We start from the raw sequence: 18,292 nt of genomic DNA, 5'->3' as shown, positions 1-18,292 counted from the left end.
ACTCAGCAATCACTGACTGACCCAAGGGTGGAACTACATCACTGGTGGGGGACAACATTTTTACGATTTGCTTGTTTGACATTACAGCTGTGTTGCACCATGGAGACTTAAGGTATAGCTAGTAAATATAAACTAACTTACGCCCAACTTATGCCTTAATGGAGACAAGAACAATATTGTCAAGTGGCGTAACCGTGGTAACAGGGTAAAAGCTACGTCATTAGACGTAAGCAATTACCCCTATCACTAATAGAGTGAAAATGGACTAAAAGTGGGCTATAACAAAACCGAGACAAACAGATTCTAAAAAAAATATGTAAAAAATAAGTATATAAAAAAAATAAAGCATTATCTTGTACATATGGACTTCTCTGGTGCATATTTTTGATATTTACAGATGCATTTGCAATTTAAATATGTAATAATTTATTTACTGCTTGGTCTAAAACAGGTCTATACATAGCCAAGAGTGATCATGGGCTATATGAGAGCTGGAGCCACAGACTGAAATACCACTATGTCTTCTCATAGCGGTATTAACTTTATGAAATGATCAAATATTATCACAAATTACATGCTTGTTTTATTGTTAGCTTGCTAAAATTTTTGTTTGGTTCTTCATCAGTTCAGTGATTTAATTTCATGTTGCTGATGTTAACCGCTCTGTATTTGTTCCTCAGGGTCAAAGTTTTCCTACATTTGAACTTAAAGATTAACTAAACTCCACCCAAAAACCACTACCTGCTGTACTCTACAGAAGGTGACATCACCTGGCACAAAGACCAGCCAATAGCAGAGGGCCAGTTCAGTACCCTACTTTTCACCATTAGGTATGAGGCTTCACCACAGATTTGGGTTTGGGGTTTAGTTACTCTTTAAATTTAGTTGTGCAACCTCTGCTGTTTTATAAAAGTTTTAAAGGTCCCATATCATGTAAAACGGGATTTCCCTTGCCTCTTTGATTATAAGAGAGTTGGATGTCCTATCTAAACATTGTGAAAGTATCAAAACGCACGGTAGCCAACTAAATCCACACAATGTTTTTTTTCTAAATTTTTTTTTTCAAAGCGGTTGAGCGGTTGTCATTTTTTATTACTGGAGAACTTTCCCTACCTATCACTGCCTGTTCTGCCAGCGCTGTGGTGTCTCACGTTTCACTCTTGAAATGGTTAGCCAATCAGAACAGAGGGGTCGTTAACACCCCATGACACCACACAAACAGCTTTGAATGGACCTCAAGACATAAAATAAAACACTGGAAAGTGTAGAATATGGTACCTTTAAGCAATCGGTACATCATTAACTAATTGTAATCTAGGTTACTGTAGGACCAAGTGTAGGTGAACTATACATAGCCAAAATGAAGAGCAGGCTATGTCTAAACTGGAAAAGATAAGGTGATTAAACGTAGGGAAATACTGGTAGAGGGGGACTCACTTCGACGTAGTCAAATGAGCAGGCAGTACCAGATCCTTCGAGCCGTAGGTCATTAATTGTGAGGGTAACCCGGCGGCCAGGTGACACCACTATCTCCCAGCGACACACCCGGCTGTGGGGGTACAGGTTGGGGTAGTTGGGAGATGAGATGGTTCCTGAGAGAGCGTTCAACTCTCCGCCACAGACTGGAGGAAGAGAAGGGGTGGGAGTTTTGGGGGGGCGACGGGAGAGGTTTGAAAAAAAAAGCAAGAGAAAAAAATATGTATTTTATCATGAGATTACATGAAACTTTATTGATCCCTGTGGGAAAATTTGGCTGTTGTAAGTAGTAATAGGATACAGCAAAGAAAAATAAAAGGAATAGTTCACCCAAAGATGAAAATTCAGTCATTATCTACCCACCCCCACGCCAATAATAAAATAAAGTAAAACCAGATTACTCTTTTCTTCTCGGCTGACTGATTGTTACACATTTGGCCAATTTACAGCCTGGCAGTTTCTGATGCCTACAAAATTTATACTCTGTATTGAATGTGATTTAAATAAAAATGTAAAATTACTGCTTTAAAAAAAGTACACAAAATAACTACTCAATTACAGTAACGAGGGCATTTGTATTAGTTACTCCCACGCTTGCTTTTGAGGGACAAGTTTGTTTCATGTTTGCTTGTTGTAAAGCTCTTTGAGTATTCAAGGTGCTAGACGAAGGTATGATTATTATTATTAAAAATCTGTCTTAATAATCTCCTGAAAATAGTCCTACCTTCAACACTGGCTTCAAATGACAGACTGAAGCCGGGTGCGTTTACGCTGGTGTCGCTGACAAACCTGACGTAGGCAAAGCTGTCGGCCGTGTCCATGGAGGCAGGACGGCTGCTGCCACAGTGTCGGCCCAGCAGACGCCCTGCACACACAGCACAAACACAAAACACAGGACAACACAGGAATATTATCAGATGAGGCATTTGAGGCTCGCTGGAAGATATGTATAGCCCAGTTATGGAATCGGTTACTTGATATGGAAGAAAATCGTCTGACAAGGAAGATATTTATATGGGATAAACAAATGACTGGCGCTTGGTCAAGAGATGTGTGCACATTGTTCTATAACTACGGGTTTGGTGAGGTGTTTCTTAATAACGAAAAGCTCAACATTTGTATGTTCAGAGAATCTGTGTTTACTCAGTATAAGGAGCAATGGGCTGATGATATATGGACTAAACCAAAATTGCGTATATTTAGGATGATAAAATATGAATATGGTACTGAGAATTATGTTGTATATAATTAATCTAAAAAGCAAAGAACTTTATGTGCCCAGCTGAGATCTGGTATTTTACCACTTACGGTTGAAACTGTTGAAACTGACGGTATGTCAGTCTGGAAGAAGAAAAGCGGATTTGTTCAATGTGCTGTTTGACTGATATAGAAAATGAGAATGAAAAAATGAAAAAAAATTCTATTGCCCTTTTTACTGGGAACTGCGCAATACTTTGTTTAGTAAGATAAAAATAGATATTGATTTTGTAAATATGGATGATGCACAAAGATTGAGTTGGCTGTTCGCTTATGAAACATTTAGATTAGCTAGTTACCTGGAGAAAGCCTGGGAGATGAGAAAAAAAGCTCTTTATCAAGATAAACTGTAAGTTTGTAGCAGTTATTTTCAGTGTATTGTTCATTTGAAACCTATCATTTCAAATATGTTATTTGAAAGAATATAGTAGTACTTTATAATGTGGTCGTCATTTATTTATTTTTTACTTATATGTATCACCGGAAGATGTATGTTTTGTAAAATGGCGGTGTCCTGTAATCCCATGTGGGATGGGCCAGATGTTTGGCATGACACAGAAATAAAAATAAACTAACTAACCAACTAACTAACTAACTAACTAACTAACTAATTAACTAACTAACTAACTAACTAACTAACTAACTATCAGATGCTGGGACTTTGATTTTCAGCTTATGTGTATATTTGTCTCATTGTCTGGCCAATGTGGCTTTGCACCTTCCACTCCTTACTACTGATTGCTTGTAATGTTGGTGATCTAGGAACTTAAAGGATAAGGCTGGTGTTTTAATAATTATGCATTTCTTATTATTAATGCATTTCTTACCGTCAACAAATCCTATGAAAATAACAAAATCAGCAATTAATTTGTTTTGCTAACAAGTCTCGTCCATATCTCGTCTTGTTGACCCACCTGAGGCGTTGTATTCTCTGATCTCCACATAGTCAGCGGTGCACCCTGGGGTGCTCTGCAGGCTGAAGGCCCCGTAGGTGAGTGTGAGGTAGTGTCCTGTGGGCCCTTCCAGGTACCACTCACAGTTGGAACTGTCGGGGTAGCTGGACCCGGGGAAGCCAGGGCTCTGGATCATACCACTCTGACCAATATAGGTGCCTCCACATGTCGCTGGGAGGAGAAGGAGAGTTATTTGAGTTATTTTATGAATTCAAATTAAAGTAACAATCTGTAGCATTTTCAGATTTGTTTTTGCTACTCTCTATCACTGATTGACATGACACAACGGTGATTCAACCTATACCCAGTTCATGAAAGCTTTTACACTTGCTGTTCTTAACACTACCATAAAGTGATACATTTTAATAAATAGAAGAAAAAGTGGGTAGTTAGCATGAGCAGCAGCAGTCTGAATATAGGCAAAAATGCTTAATGTGGCTTAATGTGGTTTAATTACCTAAAACTGATGAAGGAAATCTGAAATAAATATGAGGAACTTCTTATCCTAATTATTTACTGCCATCAAAAGGAAAACAGTGGGTAGTACTTGTAATAAAATAATAATGTGGTAAATTGTTCCCAAACCATTAAATATGACAATTTAAAGTGGCAAGTAGTATGGTGGAATTAAATCAAATTTATTCCAAGTGGACTTGGTCATATGTCCTTGCTATTAATAAAGAAGACATTTAAGATATAACAAGAAATATTTAAGTCCAAATTTAGGCAAAAAAAAAGAGGGCTTAATGTGGTTTAATGGGGTGCAGACAAACTTAAAGCATCAACAGCCAATTACAAGTATGAATCCATTTAATTTGGTGGACAGATTGGCCTTGTGTCAAGAAACAAATGATTATCAACCAATCTTTTTTTTTTTTTTACTTTGCACTAAAAGTTCACTGACTGTTCAATCATGACATAGTAACTAGTCCACTTGAAGTCCACAAGTTGGCCAGAAATTTTTGAAATAGATCTACCAAGCTAAATGTTGATATTTTGAGATTTGAACAAAGTACAGTAATTTTGTTTGTGCCAACCTAATATCACAATATGTGCAGTGAATGCTTAAATATATATTTACATTAGAATCTACATTTCATTTCTTCATTTGACAGTGTTTCCTCGTGTCATCTTCAAAAATTGTAGATAAATCTTTGCATTTTCCCTTTCACTGATTTCAACGCATTGTGAACAACTCCAAATGCTTCTCAATCATCTATAACTAGCCACATACTCTATACAACGATATATTCTTGTGTGAAATCGAAGTACAAATGCTATGTCCACACAATAACAGACTATAAATGGAAAAATGCAACATCTACACTTCTCAATCTCACCTAGAAGATGTCTTCCACACAGATTATTAGTCAGTACTTAGTATGTCAACATCTAACACTTGATCTACGAGTTGGAGTAAAAACTGCATAATTGTAACTCCATGTGCTCCAAATATTTCCCAGTAGCAACCAGGTCATTCCCATCTCAGTATTTAGTATTTTGTTTTCTGGTAACACTTTACAATAAGGGTACACTAAGTTAAGGGTTAGTTAATGCTTAATAAGTTAATTAACAGTTAACTAATGTGTAATTCACTAAAGGTGTTCATGTTAACTAAGGTATGAATTTATACATTATTTAATAGTTTATAAAGATGACTATTAAATAATGTATAAATACCTTAGTTAACATGAACACCATTAGTAAATGATTACCAGACACATTAGTTAACTGTTAATTAAGGGTTAGCTAATGCTTAATTGAGGGTTAATTAATGCTTAATAAGCATTAACTAACCCTTTATTAACAGTTAACTAATGTGTAATTTACTAATGGTTTCATGTTAACTAAGGTATTAATTTATACATTATTTAATAGTTTATAAAGATGACTATTAAATAATGTATGAATTAATACCTTAGTTAACATGAACATCATTAGTAAATGATTACCAGACACATTAGTTAACTGTTAATTAAGGGTTAGTTAATGCTTATTAAGCATTAACTTAATGACCCTTATTGTAAAGTGTTACCTGTTTTCTTTATTTTGTTTTGTTATACCCTTCACTCAGAGTAGCTGCACCATAATCCCTTGTTAATTACAACTTTAATTAAAAATAAAGTTGACCTCCAAAGACGGGATGTGGTGGCGGGCCAAAAAAAAAAAAAAAAGTGAGTGAGTTTGTTTGTGTAAGACTGTACCTATGGAGTACTTGGCCTTGAATCCTTTGTGCGTGACACTGGCGTCGGTACGAAACCTGACGAACATGGAGGCACCAGTGGAATGCTGGGTAGACGGCCGGGTGTTGCCGCAGAGCCTGGCGATGGAGTCGGCGTCGGACGTCGGCCCGTCACGCAGCTCCACATAATCATACAGACAGCTGAAGAAAAACAATAACAAGAAGAATATGGCACCGGATAGAACAGTCTGACAGTGAGATATTGGCAGTTTTATGTCACCAAGATAGTGTATATGGTAACAAACACTTGACGAATGAAAAGTCTGGGATCACAAGATTGTTAAGTTAAATGATGATATTTATCTATTAGATCATGATGGATTCAGTCGGAGCCTGTCTATTTTCATTGTCTATTTGCAGCGTGTTTGTGTTATTTAAACTGTGTCAATTGTTATTGTTCTAGTTACAGTAGATGTGCATTATGATGTGTTATGTTAGTGTATTGTAATGAGTAGTGTGAATGTGTATTTTTGTATTGTCACCATTATGTGGTGTAAATTATGTGGACCCCAGGAAGAATAGCTGCTGCTATGCAAAAGCTAATGGGGATCTTAATAAACAAACAAACAAACAAACAAGATGATTTCAGGATAATGTAAAAGGTGAAAAATTGTGAAATACAAATTAATATTGTTTATAGTCTTTTAGAGAAATGATTTTCGGTAACACTTTACAATAAGGGTACATTAATTAAGGGTTAGTTAATGTTTAATAAGCATTAACTAACCCTTAATTAACAGTTAACTAAAAAGTCAAGTAATCATTTACTAATGGTGTTCAGGTTAACTAAGGTATTAATTTATACATTATTTAATAGTCATCTTTATAAACTATTAAATAATGTATAAATTAATACCTTAGTTAACCTGAACACCATTAGTAAATTACACATTAGTTAACTGTTAATTAAGGGTTAGTTAATGCTTATTAAGCATTAGCCAAGCCTTATTAAGCATTAATTAACCCTTATTAAGCATTAACTAACCCTTAACTTAGTGTACCCTTATTGTACATTGTTGCCTGATCTCCTCATGAAATGATAGCTTTTTGCAGAACCATTCAATGAATTGAACAGAAAGAGAAATAAAATTCTGCATCTGGGGGTCACAAATAGCCATCACATATTTTTAGGGGGTGGAAGAGGACGACTTAATTAGAGGATTGACTACTGTATCTGTCACTGTAATTGTTTAAGATTACATGAAACTTTGTTGGGGGGAAATTCAGCCATTGCAGCAAATAGTAATAGGATACAACAAAGAAAAATAGAATATAAATAATACTAAAACATGTTAAGCAGATGAATGAAAGCATGAAAAATTATATATTACATTATTATGAGGATGTGCAAAGTTAACAGCTGTAGATTATGCTTATTGAGACAAAGAAAGAATGAATGCAGAATATATACAACATCAAAATATTCAAAAAATATGAAATATATGCAGTATTAAAAGGTGGAAACATATAAATAGCAAATTATGTGCAATGTATGACAATAACAAGGATATGGGAATAAGAAGAAAATCTGAAAAATATGTGAAAAATATGAATGAAATGACAGCCTGCAGAGAAACAGCCCACTGTACCTGGATGTGGGCTCGATGTAGAATTCATCCTCAAAGTCAATCTGGACAGACTCTCCATTGGGCACAGTGATGACCCAGATGCAGTCGATGTTCTGGGGGTAGTTCTGGGGGTAGTTGGGCGAGGTGATGTACCCCGGAGGGTCATTATCATTCAGCTCGATGAAGCCTCCACATGCTGCAGGGAGAGTGGAGGAGGGACTTCAGTATCACTCATTGCAAGGTTCAAAGGAACACCAACTTTCTGTCCTGTCTGACAGTAAATAATGAATAAACATTTTGATAAACATTTCATTTTTTTGCTGCTACTCCTACAAATCCAATCTTCACCAGATTTGGCACACAGCATGTCTGGACTGATCTGATAAAAGTTATCAATTTGATTTGTGATATTCTACACCGTTTTGCCATTACTCATGAACACATTGTGCTATTACAACAAAGTTTTGTGGACATGTGCATTTAGCACGCCTAAGGTAACACTGAAGATTTGGTGGCATTTTGTCTATAGGTGGTGCTATAGCAGTGGCCATAACTCTATGGCTGTTAGTCGCATTTGGTTGAAACATTGCACACATCAGCTTTGCAAAAAGGCCGATAAAAAGCTGTACGGAGTCTCTCTGGGGTCACATGGCAGAAAAAAAAACTTGATGTGTAAATTCGTGCGAACAGATTTGTAAACTGTGCGCACGGATTTCTAAACCATGCCCTTGGATTCACAATCCGTGCGAACGGATTTGTAAACTGTGCGAACGGATTTGTAAACTGTGCGAATGAAATCTGTTCGCACAGTTTACAAATCCGTGCGCACAGTTACATGCACTCTTCTGTTCTTCAGCGAATGGACCTGCCTTGCATGGACCGCAGTGACCACATCCACCAAGTAAGTTCAATGTTATCAAGATTTAACGGCAGATTTAACGATAGTGTTAAATTGATTTAGCTTTTTGTTTTTGGAGTTTCACAACTTTTATGTGTAATTCAGTGCATGTAATGAATGAATGAATGGATTTGTAAACTGTGCGGATTGTGAAACGGTTTACAATTCCGTTCGAAGTTTACAAATCCGTTCGCACGGATTGTGAATCCGAGGGCACAGTTTAGAAATCTGTGCACACAGTTTACAAATCCATTCGCACAGTTTACAAATCCGTTTGCACGGATTTACACATCAAGTTTTTTTTTCTACCAAGTGACCCCAGAGGGGCTCCGTAGATCTGAAAGGTTGTACAATGCAAAATATAATGGCATTTGGCCAATAGGTGGCGCTATTTGCTTGGAATTGCTGCTATATCTGATATTGCTGTGGTGGATTATTTTACTTAATACATTACAAAAAAAATGACATTGTACGATGAATTCCACGGTGACAGAAATGTGGAGGCTTTACCCAGGCTGTGGGCCTCGAAGGTCAGCTTGAAGCCGCTGGCCTCATTGGAGCCGTCAGACACAAAGTGGACGTAAAGGTGACTGTCGCTGGTCTGGAGGAGGGCGGGGGGGCTGGAACCACAGAGACGACCCCCCAATGTTGGAGACGAACCATCCGGACCATTCCTCAGCTATGGAGACAGGGAGGGGAGGGGAGGGGAGGGGAGAGAACATATGGAAGGTTGGAAATTGAGAGAGATGCATAGGAGGAGGGTATCTTATTACAATCAAATCACTCAGCACTGTAATGGAATCTGTTAAAGGATAAGGCCGGTGTTTTTTAATGCATTGCTTACCATCAACAAATCCTATGAAAATAACAAAATCAACAATGCGTTTGCTCTACTCCCGTTACTTTCTGACTTCCCATGTACCATTTTTAGCCGTCAACCTGGAAGTCATTGGCTCTAATTGTAAGCTAAAAACCTTGAAATACAGCTCACAAAGACATAGTTTACATTTTAAAAATCGCTAACTGTTACCACGAAAAGTCAGGCTGTTGTAGTTATTACCAAATTAAATTCAAATGGGAACAAATGCTTCATTACGCCAGAGACTATTTTCGTTGCTACGGAACTACTTTCCTGAGATCGCAAAGTGTTTACAGCCGGCTTATTAAATTGTTTGAGGAAAAAGTCGGCTGGCCCGGTGCATCGTGATGATGAAATATGCTGCCCAGTGCAATGGCATGGCTCTCTGATGTGCTTTTAATCGTTTTTTTAACACAATGGAGTTCTATGGCTGCTGGGACATGGCTGCATTGGGCACCGGCTACATGGACAAGACTTGTTGGCAAAACAAAATCATTGCTGATTTTGTTATTTTCGTAGGATTTGTTGACAATAAGCAATGCATTAAAAAACACTGGCCTTATCCTTTAAAGCAAGGCAATAGTGCTAGCCAGGCATATGGGGTCGAATTCACACATTATGTCTCTGTGAATCCAAAAAATACCAAAAATGAGTCTGTCAGTACTGAAATAATACATTTACTATCCAATTATGAAAGGGGAATGGATCCAAAGGCTCAGACAGAGACAGGCCTCTACCGAAACCTTCTACAATATAACACCTTCATTGATCAAGCCTTTGAAGCAAATTCAGAATCATGGCATTGCTGTTGTACCTGACATCCCCCTTTTTACCTCCACAACATTACCAGCATCACTGAATTTTATCGTTCAAACTATTTCTACTGCTTGGTCTAGATCAGTTTAGTTCATAATTTGCTGTTGCCAACAGCCAGAGACAAGAGAAGAGTTTACCCTTGGATAAGCTGGAAGATAGAAAAGCTGACTGTGAGAGTGATTTTCTCGATATCAAGGCACGTTTTCTGTTTCAAAACTGATGCAACAAAGTTAATCTGTGTGTAAACGATCAGACAAAATCTACAGTGTATGAGTCCATAATTATTTGCTGTTAATGGTTTATGGTTAATGGTTTCAGGCTGTACACAAGCTAGGGTACTCTGGTTTCTACCTTAGGGAAATACTTGTTCATGGTTACAAACAGCGATTAGACCACCTTTAACTAATGGAAATGGTTTGAATCTTAAATTGTTGACGTTAACTTGGACAGCAGATCATGCAGCACTTGCAGGTACCATACAGAGGCATTTTGACCATTTATCTTTTTCTTTTTCTGTCAGGCCCCACTTTTATGATATAGGAACATTTTGGTCCGCAATGTGAACGCAGTGTGGGAGGGTATTATGTCGCGCCCCCCCTGTAGTTCCTCTGTTCCCCCCATAGGGGGCGCCCCCCCCCAGTTTGGGAACCTCTGGTCACTAAGCAATACAGATGTTGTTGTCTTACTTCCAGGTAGTCTCCTGAGCTGCATGCAGTCCCGAAGCCCTGAACCTGGAAGGGGCTCTGGAAGTTGACAGAAACCCGGTAGCCGGGTGTCACCATCACATGCCAGCTACAGTCCAGACTGGGGAGGTAGTTCTGGGGGTAGCGAGGGCTGCTGAGGACGCCCCTGTCTGCATGCAGGAGGCCACCACAACCTGCAAGGATAGGAGTTCAAAAAAAGATTTTCTATAATAACCATTCATTTTTGCAGAAATGGCATGCTACAGAAAAACAAGGTAGCAGTAAGCCTGCCGCATCATTGGTGGGCAGACGACATTGGTGGAGGGATCATTGGTCACCTTGTTTTGACCTGTAGTTGTACCGCACCCCTTGGGCCAATCAGTGTAATTTTGAAAATGCTGGAACAAAATCTGATTAGCAGTGTCTGAGATATGACAAACAAATTGAATAGATAGAGTCCAATCTATAGTCCCCCAATAAGACAATACTTCTACCCTCGGATAGAGTGTCTGTGTCTTCGTCTCTCACCTCCTCCTCTTCCTCCTCCTCCCCCCTTTTACCCCCATTTCCCTATGCATCCTTCTCTTTTTCCAACCTCCCCTCCGACCATTAGAAATCACATTGTTCTTTCTGACCGTGACTTAAACTTAACTAACAAAGTTACCACATCATTGAGCTGTTTTGAGCAGATATCTTCGCAAACTCTCTTAGATATTGTGTCACATATGAATTCCTCTGCCTGTCCAATTGATATTCTACCAACAAGGTAAAAACTATATGCCCACATATCCACATATCCTTTTCCTTGCTACAGGCTCTGTTCCACCATATTTTAAACATGCACTGATATCAACTCCTCTGCCAGAAATTTGGGAATCATCTTTGATTCCAATCTAAATTTTGAAACTCAAGTACAAGGGTTTATTTAGTCGTGTTTTCATCAGCTTAGAAATATTTCCAAAATCAATGCTCCTGACCTGAAGAAAGTTTTTCATGCTTTTATTTCATCCTGTCTGGATTATTGTAACTCCTTATATTCTGCACTTAGTAAAAAATCACTTGATCGTCTGCAGTTTGTTCAAAATGCAGCTGCTAGGCTTTTAACTGGAACAAAGAGAAGAGACCACATTACTCACATTTTAACGTCCCTCCATTGCCTTCCATTTGCATTTAGAATACATTTTCAGATTTTATTGATTACCTATAAGACAGTAATTGGTTTGGCCCCAACCTACATTTCTGAACTCTTAACCTCCTTTTTCTTTTCTTTTATTTTATCTTATCAGTTATTTACACTGCCTCAGTATTACTACTATCTAAATACTTAACGATGTTAAGAAAAGTGCTATATAAATAAAGTTATTGTTATGGTGGTTGAACTTAGTTCCAGAGTTCCTGACCCCTTTCCAAGTGGATTGGCCTAGGCCAAAACAGGACTAGTCCAGGAACTCAAGCCCCACTACTAAGCTGTTAGCCCTGGTGCTTATATATCATCACATTCTATATTTTTTTCAAATAGGGGGTGTTGCTTAGTAATGTCTGTAACTGAGTGCAGCCATTCCTACATTAATGAGCATCTACCTGTTAGAAACTAGGTATGTTAAAAATCTGCATTACTTTCAGCTGCTATCTCAGAAAAAAAAATAAAAATAAAAAAAACATTTTGCTACACATAGAAAAATAAGACTGTTACGAGTTGGAAACAACTTTTTAGCCTGATACCGTATATTAAAACCAACACTGGCCTTATTTAGCTGTCTAGAAAATACCCCAATTGCTATCACTCGCTGCTATCACTCAGGTGATACTCGCAATAGTATGAAAAGCAGTCTATACCAATTCACAAAGAATGAAGAGGAACTGCTGACAGCGTCATTTTTTGCACTTAAATTGCAAACTTAATTTGCACTGTCTAAACTCACACGCCCACACAGTTGACAGACAAACATATGAATAATGTCTTTGGACCAAGCCATGGAAATGTGCCCTGACAATGGCTTGCAAAACATCCAACACTGTCCTGCTGATGGATGGCTGTGATACCCTGGAATCACAGATAACAGGTGTCTGGAAGGAGCCAGATGCAAGAACCTGAAGCATAACAGATATTGGCAGATATTGCATGGGATCTTTGAGTGGCAGGCTCAGACACGTCCTGGATGACATTGAGTAAGTCAATAATTGTATAACTTTTCAACTTATAACTGAATAATTTTGGGCACAGTTAACTGAAACAATGAAATTCTCCTTCAAAATAGCGCACCTGGGATGTTAGTGATGCCTTTGCCTGGCTACAATCACAGCTGCCACAGTGAATGGAAAGTGTGTGCATCGCATCCCTTTCAAACTTCCATCACCACCAGCTTTTGGAAGATCTTAATTGTCCCCCACCAAAGGGGGGACTATGGATCGGTCTCCATCCGTTCGTTCGTTCGTTCGTTAGTCACACTGTAATGTTGACTTTGTGCCGCTAGGGGGCAGCATTGACAATGAATGGGGACTCAGTGGTAAAGCAGTTCATACAGTTAAAGTTATCATACAATGTGGGGGACAATGAATGGAGACTCAGTGGTAAAACAATACAGTTAAAGTTATCATAGGTAACATAATAGTCTACACACGCTACACACTTGGAGACATCAGACTGGGTTGATGTGGGTGGAACTACATCACTGGTGGGGGACAACATTTTACTATTTTTTTACTATTTGCTTGTTTCACCTTAATTGCAAGTGGCAATCAGTGATGATCTTTGTGAATTGGACACACCCTGTAATGAGGCTCATTTGTATAGAAAGGGGTTTGTTTTTGCACTGAAATGCATATGGATGACTTAATTTAAACATGCATGAACAGCGACAGCGCACTGAGTTGCTAGTTTCTCGGCAGCACAATTAAGTGCGCTTTCCACCCACTGCAGATGGTTTGTGAATCACACGTTTTTTCAATTTGTTGTCAGTGTAGAAGTTTCATTGAAACTACTGGCTGCTATAGATTTTTTGCCGCCATTCTGCCTATAGTGTATTCAACAGTGTTAGACCCACTGCTATCAAGCCCTAGCAAATCATGAAAAATAAGAGCCTGACTCGAACCTGACCTTGCTAGCGGTATTTATCCAGTCAGGCTCAGGCATGTAATCAAATCTGTAGTTAAATGACTGTTCTGAGGGACTTAGTGATGTTCTACTCTATACCAGTGGTTTCAACCATGGTCCATGGAGCTCCAAAAGCCTGCAGAGTTCATTCCAACCAATCACTACAACAGCTCATTTTTCTGGTTAGTTCCTCCTCTCTGGTTGAAGGTGTGTTAATCAGTGAAATGTAGTGTTTGGTTGGAATGAAGACTAGAATCTTAAACCATGGTTGAGAGCTACCGCTTCACACTGTAAGTCTTTAACTGATACTTGTCATTGGTATACCTGGATTATACTGAAAATCTCCAAAGGGCTTTGATTGTGTTTTAGAAGTTTCTGAATGTTCTTATAGTGTCTGACCTCTGGAGTAGGAGGCGTTGAAGCCTCGACCGCTGATGCTGCCGTCTGAGGAGAAGTGGATGAACATGGAGTCTCCTGTAGAGTGGAAGGGACCAGGAAGATTCCGACCACACACACTGGCCAGCAGCGGGGATTGACTGGTCTCACCTAGGAACACACACACACACCAAGGTTCTCAAGGACCTGCCACTGCGATGTAACCCAGGTAGATCCACCATTCAATCAGTCCTATGTCAGGTATTGCCAACTGGTTTGTCAACCTGACTGTGCAGCTGAAAGCCCAGATCCAGCAACTGATCAAGGTCTACCAAATACCAGCTTCATAAAGCTTACTCCTGTTTTGTTGAGACTGTCACAGAGGTGTGGGTTCATTCCACTTGCCACTACCGTTCATCTTTCCTCTTTCAGGTGTTTCAGGTTTTCAGGTGTCTTTTAGGTGTCATCTTTGACCAATCCCTGTCTTTCGATAATCATGTCAGCCAGCTCACACGCTCATGTTTTTTCCAAATGAGGAGCATTGCTAAATTAAGATCTGTCGTGTCCAAGGTTGAAGTGGAGATGATTATTCATGCTTTTATTTCTTCCCGTTTAGATTATTGTAATGCTTTTTACCTGTTTGAATAAAAAATCTTTGGACCATCTCCAAACTGTCCAAAATGCAGCTGCTCGGCTTTTAACTAGGAACAACAAGAGATCACATATTACGCCAATCTTATCTCTCTGCACTGGCTTCCAATAAAATTCGGGATCCATTTTAAGGTTCTGGTCCTAACCTTTAGAGCCTTGCATGGTCAAACACCCCAGTATATTGCTGACCTTCTTCTCCCTTACACGACCAGTCGGGCTCTTAGGTCTTCCGAACAACAATTACTGGACGTCCCTCGAACCCGTTTAAAAACCCGAGGTGACCGTGCATTTCAAGTTGTTGCACCCAATTTGTGGAATGCCCTCCCCTTATCTTTGTGATCCTTAGACTCTTGTGACATCTTTAAAAAGCAGCTGAAAAACGTTTTTATTCAGACAGGCTTTTGGTTAGCCTGCAGTCATTTGTTCTATTTGATTTTATTTGTTCTTATTGGTTTTAGTTCCTCGTCTGTGTTGGAACTTTTGTCCTTTATACTGTACTTGTATATGTGTCTCTGTTCCTGTTTTAGTTAATTTGTAGGCACTGTGCTGTCTGTTGTTATTGCTACTTTTTAATATTGCAAAGCACTTTGTGATTCTGTATCTGTGAAAGGTACTATACAAATAAACTTTACTTACTTACTTACTTACTTTCAGGTTCTCAGTTCTGACCGGAGTCACATATGAGGTAATTGTAATATACCAGATAAACAGCCACCTAAAGTGTGCCATTTTTATTTCTGCAACCATATCTGAGCCAAAGCTCGATAAATTGCCTGGTCTTGTAGGGTTTAATGGTTTACCGTCTCTGATGACAAGGCTGTCGAAGTAGCAGGTAGGGTAGTCCTCCATGTCCAGAGACAGCAGGTTGAACTCGACAGTGGAGTCTGGAGAACGGATTAGCCAGCTACACTCCTGGTTGTGTGGGTAGTTATCAGGCCAGCCAGGAGAGTAGAGGAAGCCTGGCGTCTCTCCTGGCATCAGGACTCCACCACATGCACCTGACACACACACACACACACGCAAACATGCAAACAGAGAAAAGAGAGCAAGTAAGTTCATTCACAGGGCACACGTAACGCAGAAAAAAGAGATGTAGGGTGATCTCATATTTCTAGTGCAGCACTGTATGCAAAAAACATCCATCCATCCATCAGATAACAAAAACAATAATACTACTACTGCTACTACTAATAGTCAGAGGTGTGACCAAGTCAACTTTGCCCGAGTCCAAAGTCAGTCTGAAGTCTTGAGGCACAAGTCGCAAGTCAAGCCCCAAGTCTAAATGTAGATTACCAAGTCAAGTCCGAGTCATAGTCTCAAGTCTAAATGTAGAACAACAAGTCAAGTAAGAACAGTCCAGTATAAATTTAATATCTTAAAGAAAACTAAATATCTAGGACTTGTAAATGCAGTATGGTTTTAATAGGATAAAACCTTGGTAAGAGCATCATGAGTTTGATTTCTATAATCAGTTTCAACTTCAATAAATTAAATAATTCCATACAAATTCAGAAAACAGAATTTAAATTCCGTCGTCTGCTGGAACAAATCTCATCACTTTCAATCTAAGTCATTAACACAAACACAAGATCTCAAGTCAAGAATCAAAGTACAAGTCACCAGAACCCAAGTCAAGTCAAGTCTCAAGTCTTCTCTTCATGCATCAAGTCAAGTCTGAAGCAATTAAAATTGTGAGTAAAGTCTGACTCGAGTCCAAGTCATGTGACTCGAGTCCCCACCTCTGCTAATAATAATGATAATACTGGCCTAACGTGCCTGACCTGGTGCGATGGTGGGCAGTGGTCCGGAGTCCTGGATGGCGGTCCACTCCACTAGGAAGCCTCGTCCTCCCACCACCGAGTCAGACTGGAACTGCAGGGTAACAGTGCTGCCGGAGCTTCGTAGCGGGGGGGGCCGGGCCAGGCCGCAGAACATCCCCATGGGGTAAGAATGAATGTCAGGACCGTCAAATATCTGGAGCAGGACACAGAAAATACAGAAAATATTTTTGAGCTATTTCCATGGCCAAACAATTCAGGTGTAATTTATAGATTTGTTCCTATTTTACATTACATCCTGTTATTAAATTACTTCTGATTGGTGAAGCTGACTGCAGACTAGTGTTACATCTGTTCTATGCAATATCTCTCCAACTATGCTGCATTATTAGCTCCACTTGCTCCCAGTACCGGAGATTTCACTCTTTTATTCTGCGCATATACAGTATCATTTCGTTCTTATCTATTTTATATTTTTTGGATCTTATACTCTATAGTGTTTATATTTTCTTATAGTTTTTATCCTTAATTAGGCATCTATAGGCTTGCTCCAAACGACATTTCATTGTACTTGTACAGTGACAACAAAGGTCTATCTATCTATCCATCTATCTATCTATCTATCTACCTCTGTCTGTCTGTCTGTCTGTCTGTCTGTCTGTCTGTCTATCTATCCATCTATCTATCTATCTATCATGACTTCTGATTGGTGGAGATGAATACAGGCTCTTGAATCACCGACCCAAAATGCCTCTGATGTGGTAGGAACTCACTCACTCATGCACGCGCACACACACACACACACACACACACACACACACACACACACAGTCTTACTTATGTCACTTTTGGGGTATTTACATAGACTTATATTCATTTCCTGGAGACTTACCCTAACCATAACCATAACCACTACATAACTTTAACCACTGACCCAAAAATCTGCTTTTTACCAATTGGGGACACGGTTTTTGTCCCCAATTGCACAAGCCATCCCCAATCAACTGGTCTTAAGTCTGGTGTGTGTCCCTGAAAGTGACTGAAGTCATACCCACACACACACACACACACACACACACACACACACACACACCTACCTTGAGCTGGTCGTAGTAGCAGTCGTACAAGTCCTCTATGTCCATGTCCAGGAAGCGGATTTGGACGAAGCTGTCCCCGTCCACAGTGACGGTCCAGCGGTAGTGGGCGTTGTTGGGGTACGTCCGGGGGTACAGCGGGGACGCTATCTGGCCAGACTCCCCCGTCACATCATTACCATACACTGAGGAAGGAAGAGAGCACAGCATACACCAACTGCACACTGTCCAAGACTTAAGCACTCAAGGATAACACAGTAAGTCATTTCCAGTGTAATTCTTGAGTGTAGGGTTAGACCGATATATGGAGCCAATATTGTGCTTTTATTAAAAATGGGGTCTTGTTCTACTCAGTGTGGCCCAAGGTTATTATCGTTAACGAGAACTAATGAAATAACGAAAACTAGGTGTGAAACTGAAATAAAAATAAAAATAAAAACAAGGCTTTACAAAAAACGATAACTAACTGAAACTGTATTGTGTGTTTACAAAACTAACTAAAACAAAGTAAAATTATAGAGAAAATGTCTTTAGTTTTCGTCTTTGTC

General features: G+C 39.2%; 1 protein-coding gene across 1 annotated transcript in view; it reads right to left on the bottom strand.

Moving 5' to 3' along the window:
- The window catches only part of cubn (cubilin (intrinsic factor-cobalamin receptor)), a 104,551-nt gene that overhangs the window by 26,950 nt on the left and 59,309 nt on the right, over positions 1-18,292 (bottom strand). The window contains exons 38-48 of the mRNA XM_071527520.1: positions 17,748-17,929; positions 16,654-16,846; positions 15,673-15,870; positions 14,246-14,392; positions 10,756-10,946; positions 8,905-9,073; positions 7,518-7,692; positions 5,891-6,069; positions 3,648-3,857; positions 2,201-2,341; positions 1,438-1,622 (exon numbers count right to left, since the gene is read on the bottom strand). Coding sequence (XP_071383621.1) covers positions 1,438-1,622; positions 2,201-2,341; positions 3,648-3,857; positions 5,891-6,069; positions 7,518-7,692; positions 8,905-9,073; positions 10,756-10,946; positions 14,246-14,392; positions 15,673-15,870; positions 16,654-16,846; positions 17,748-17,929 — 1,970 coding nt within the window. The remainder of the gene's footprint in view (positions 1-1,437; positions 1,623-2,200; positions 2,342-3,647; positions 3,858-5,890; positions 6,070-7,517; positions 7,693-8,904; positions 9,074-10,755; positions 10,947-14,245; positions 14,393-15,672; positions 15,871-16,653; positions 16,847-17,747; positions 17,930-18,292) is intronic.

The sequence above is a fragment of the Centroberyx affinis genome, unplaced genomic scaffold (genome assembly GCF_046629955.1).
Source record: "Centroberyx affinis isolate AG114_WGS23_722 - 3 ecotype Tasmania unplaced genomic scaffold, CSIRO-AGI_Caff_v1 ptg000113l_1, whole genome shotgun sequence".
Lineage (NCBI taxonomy): Eukaryota > Metazoa > Chordata > Actinopteri > Beryciformes > Berycidae > Centroberyx > Centroberyx affinis.
Note: the sequence above shows the minus strand (reverse complement) of the source record. Positions and strands in the feature narration are given on the sequence as shown.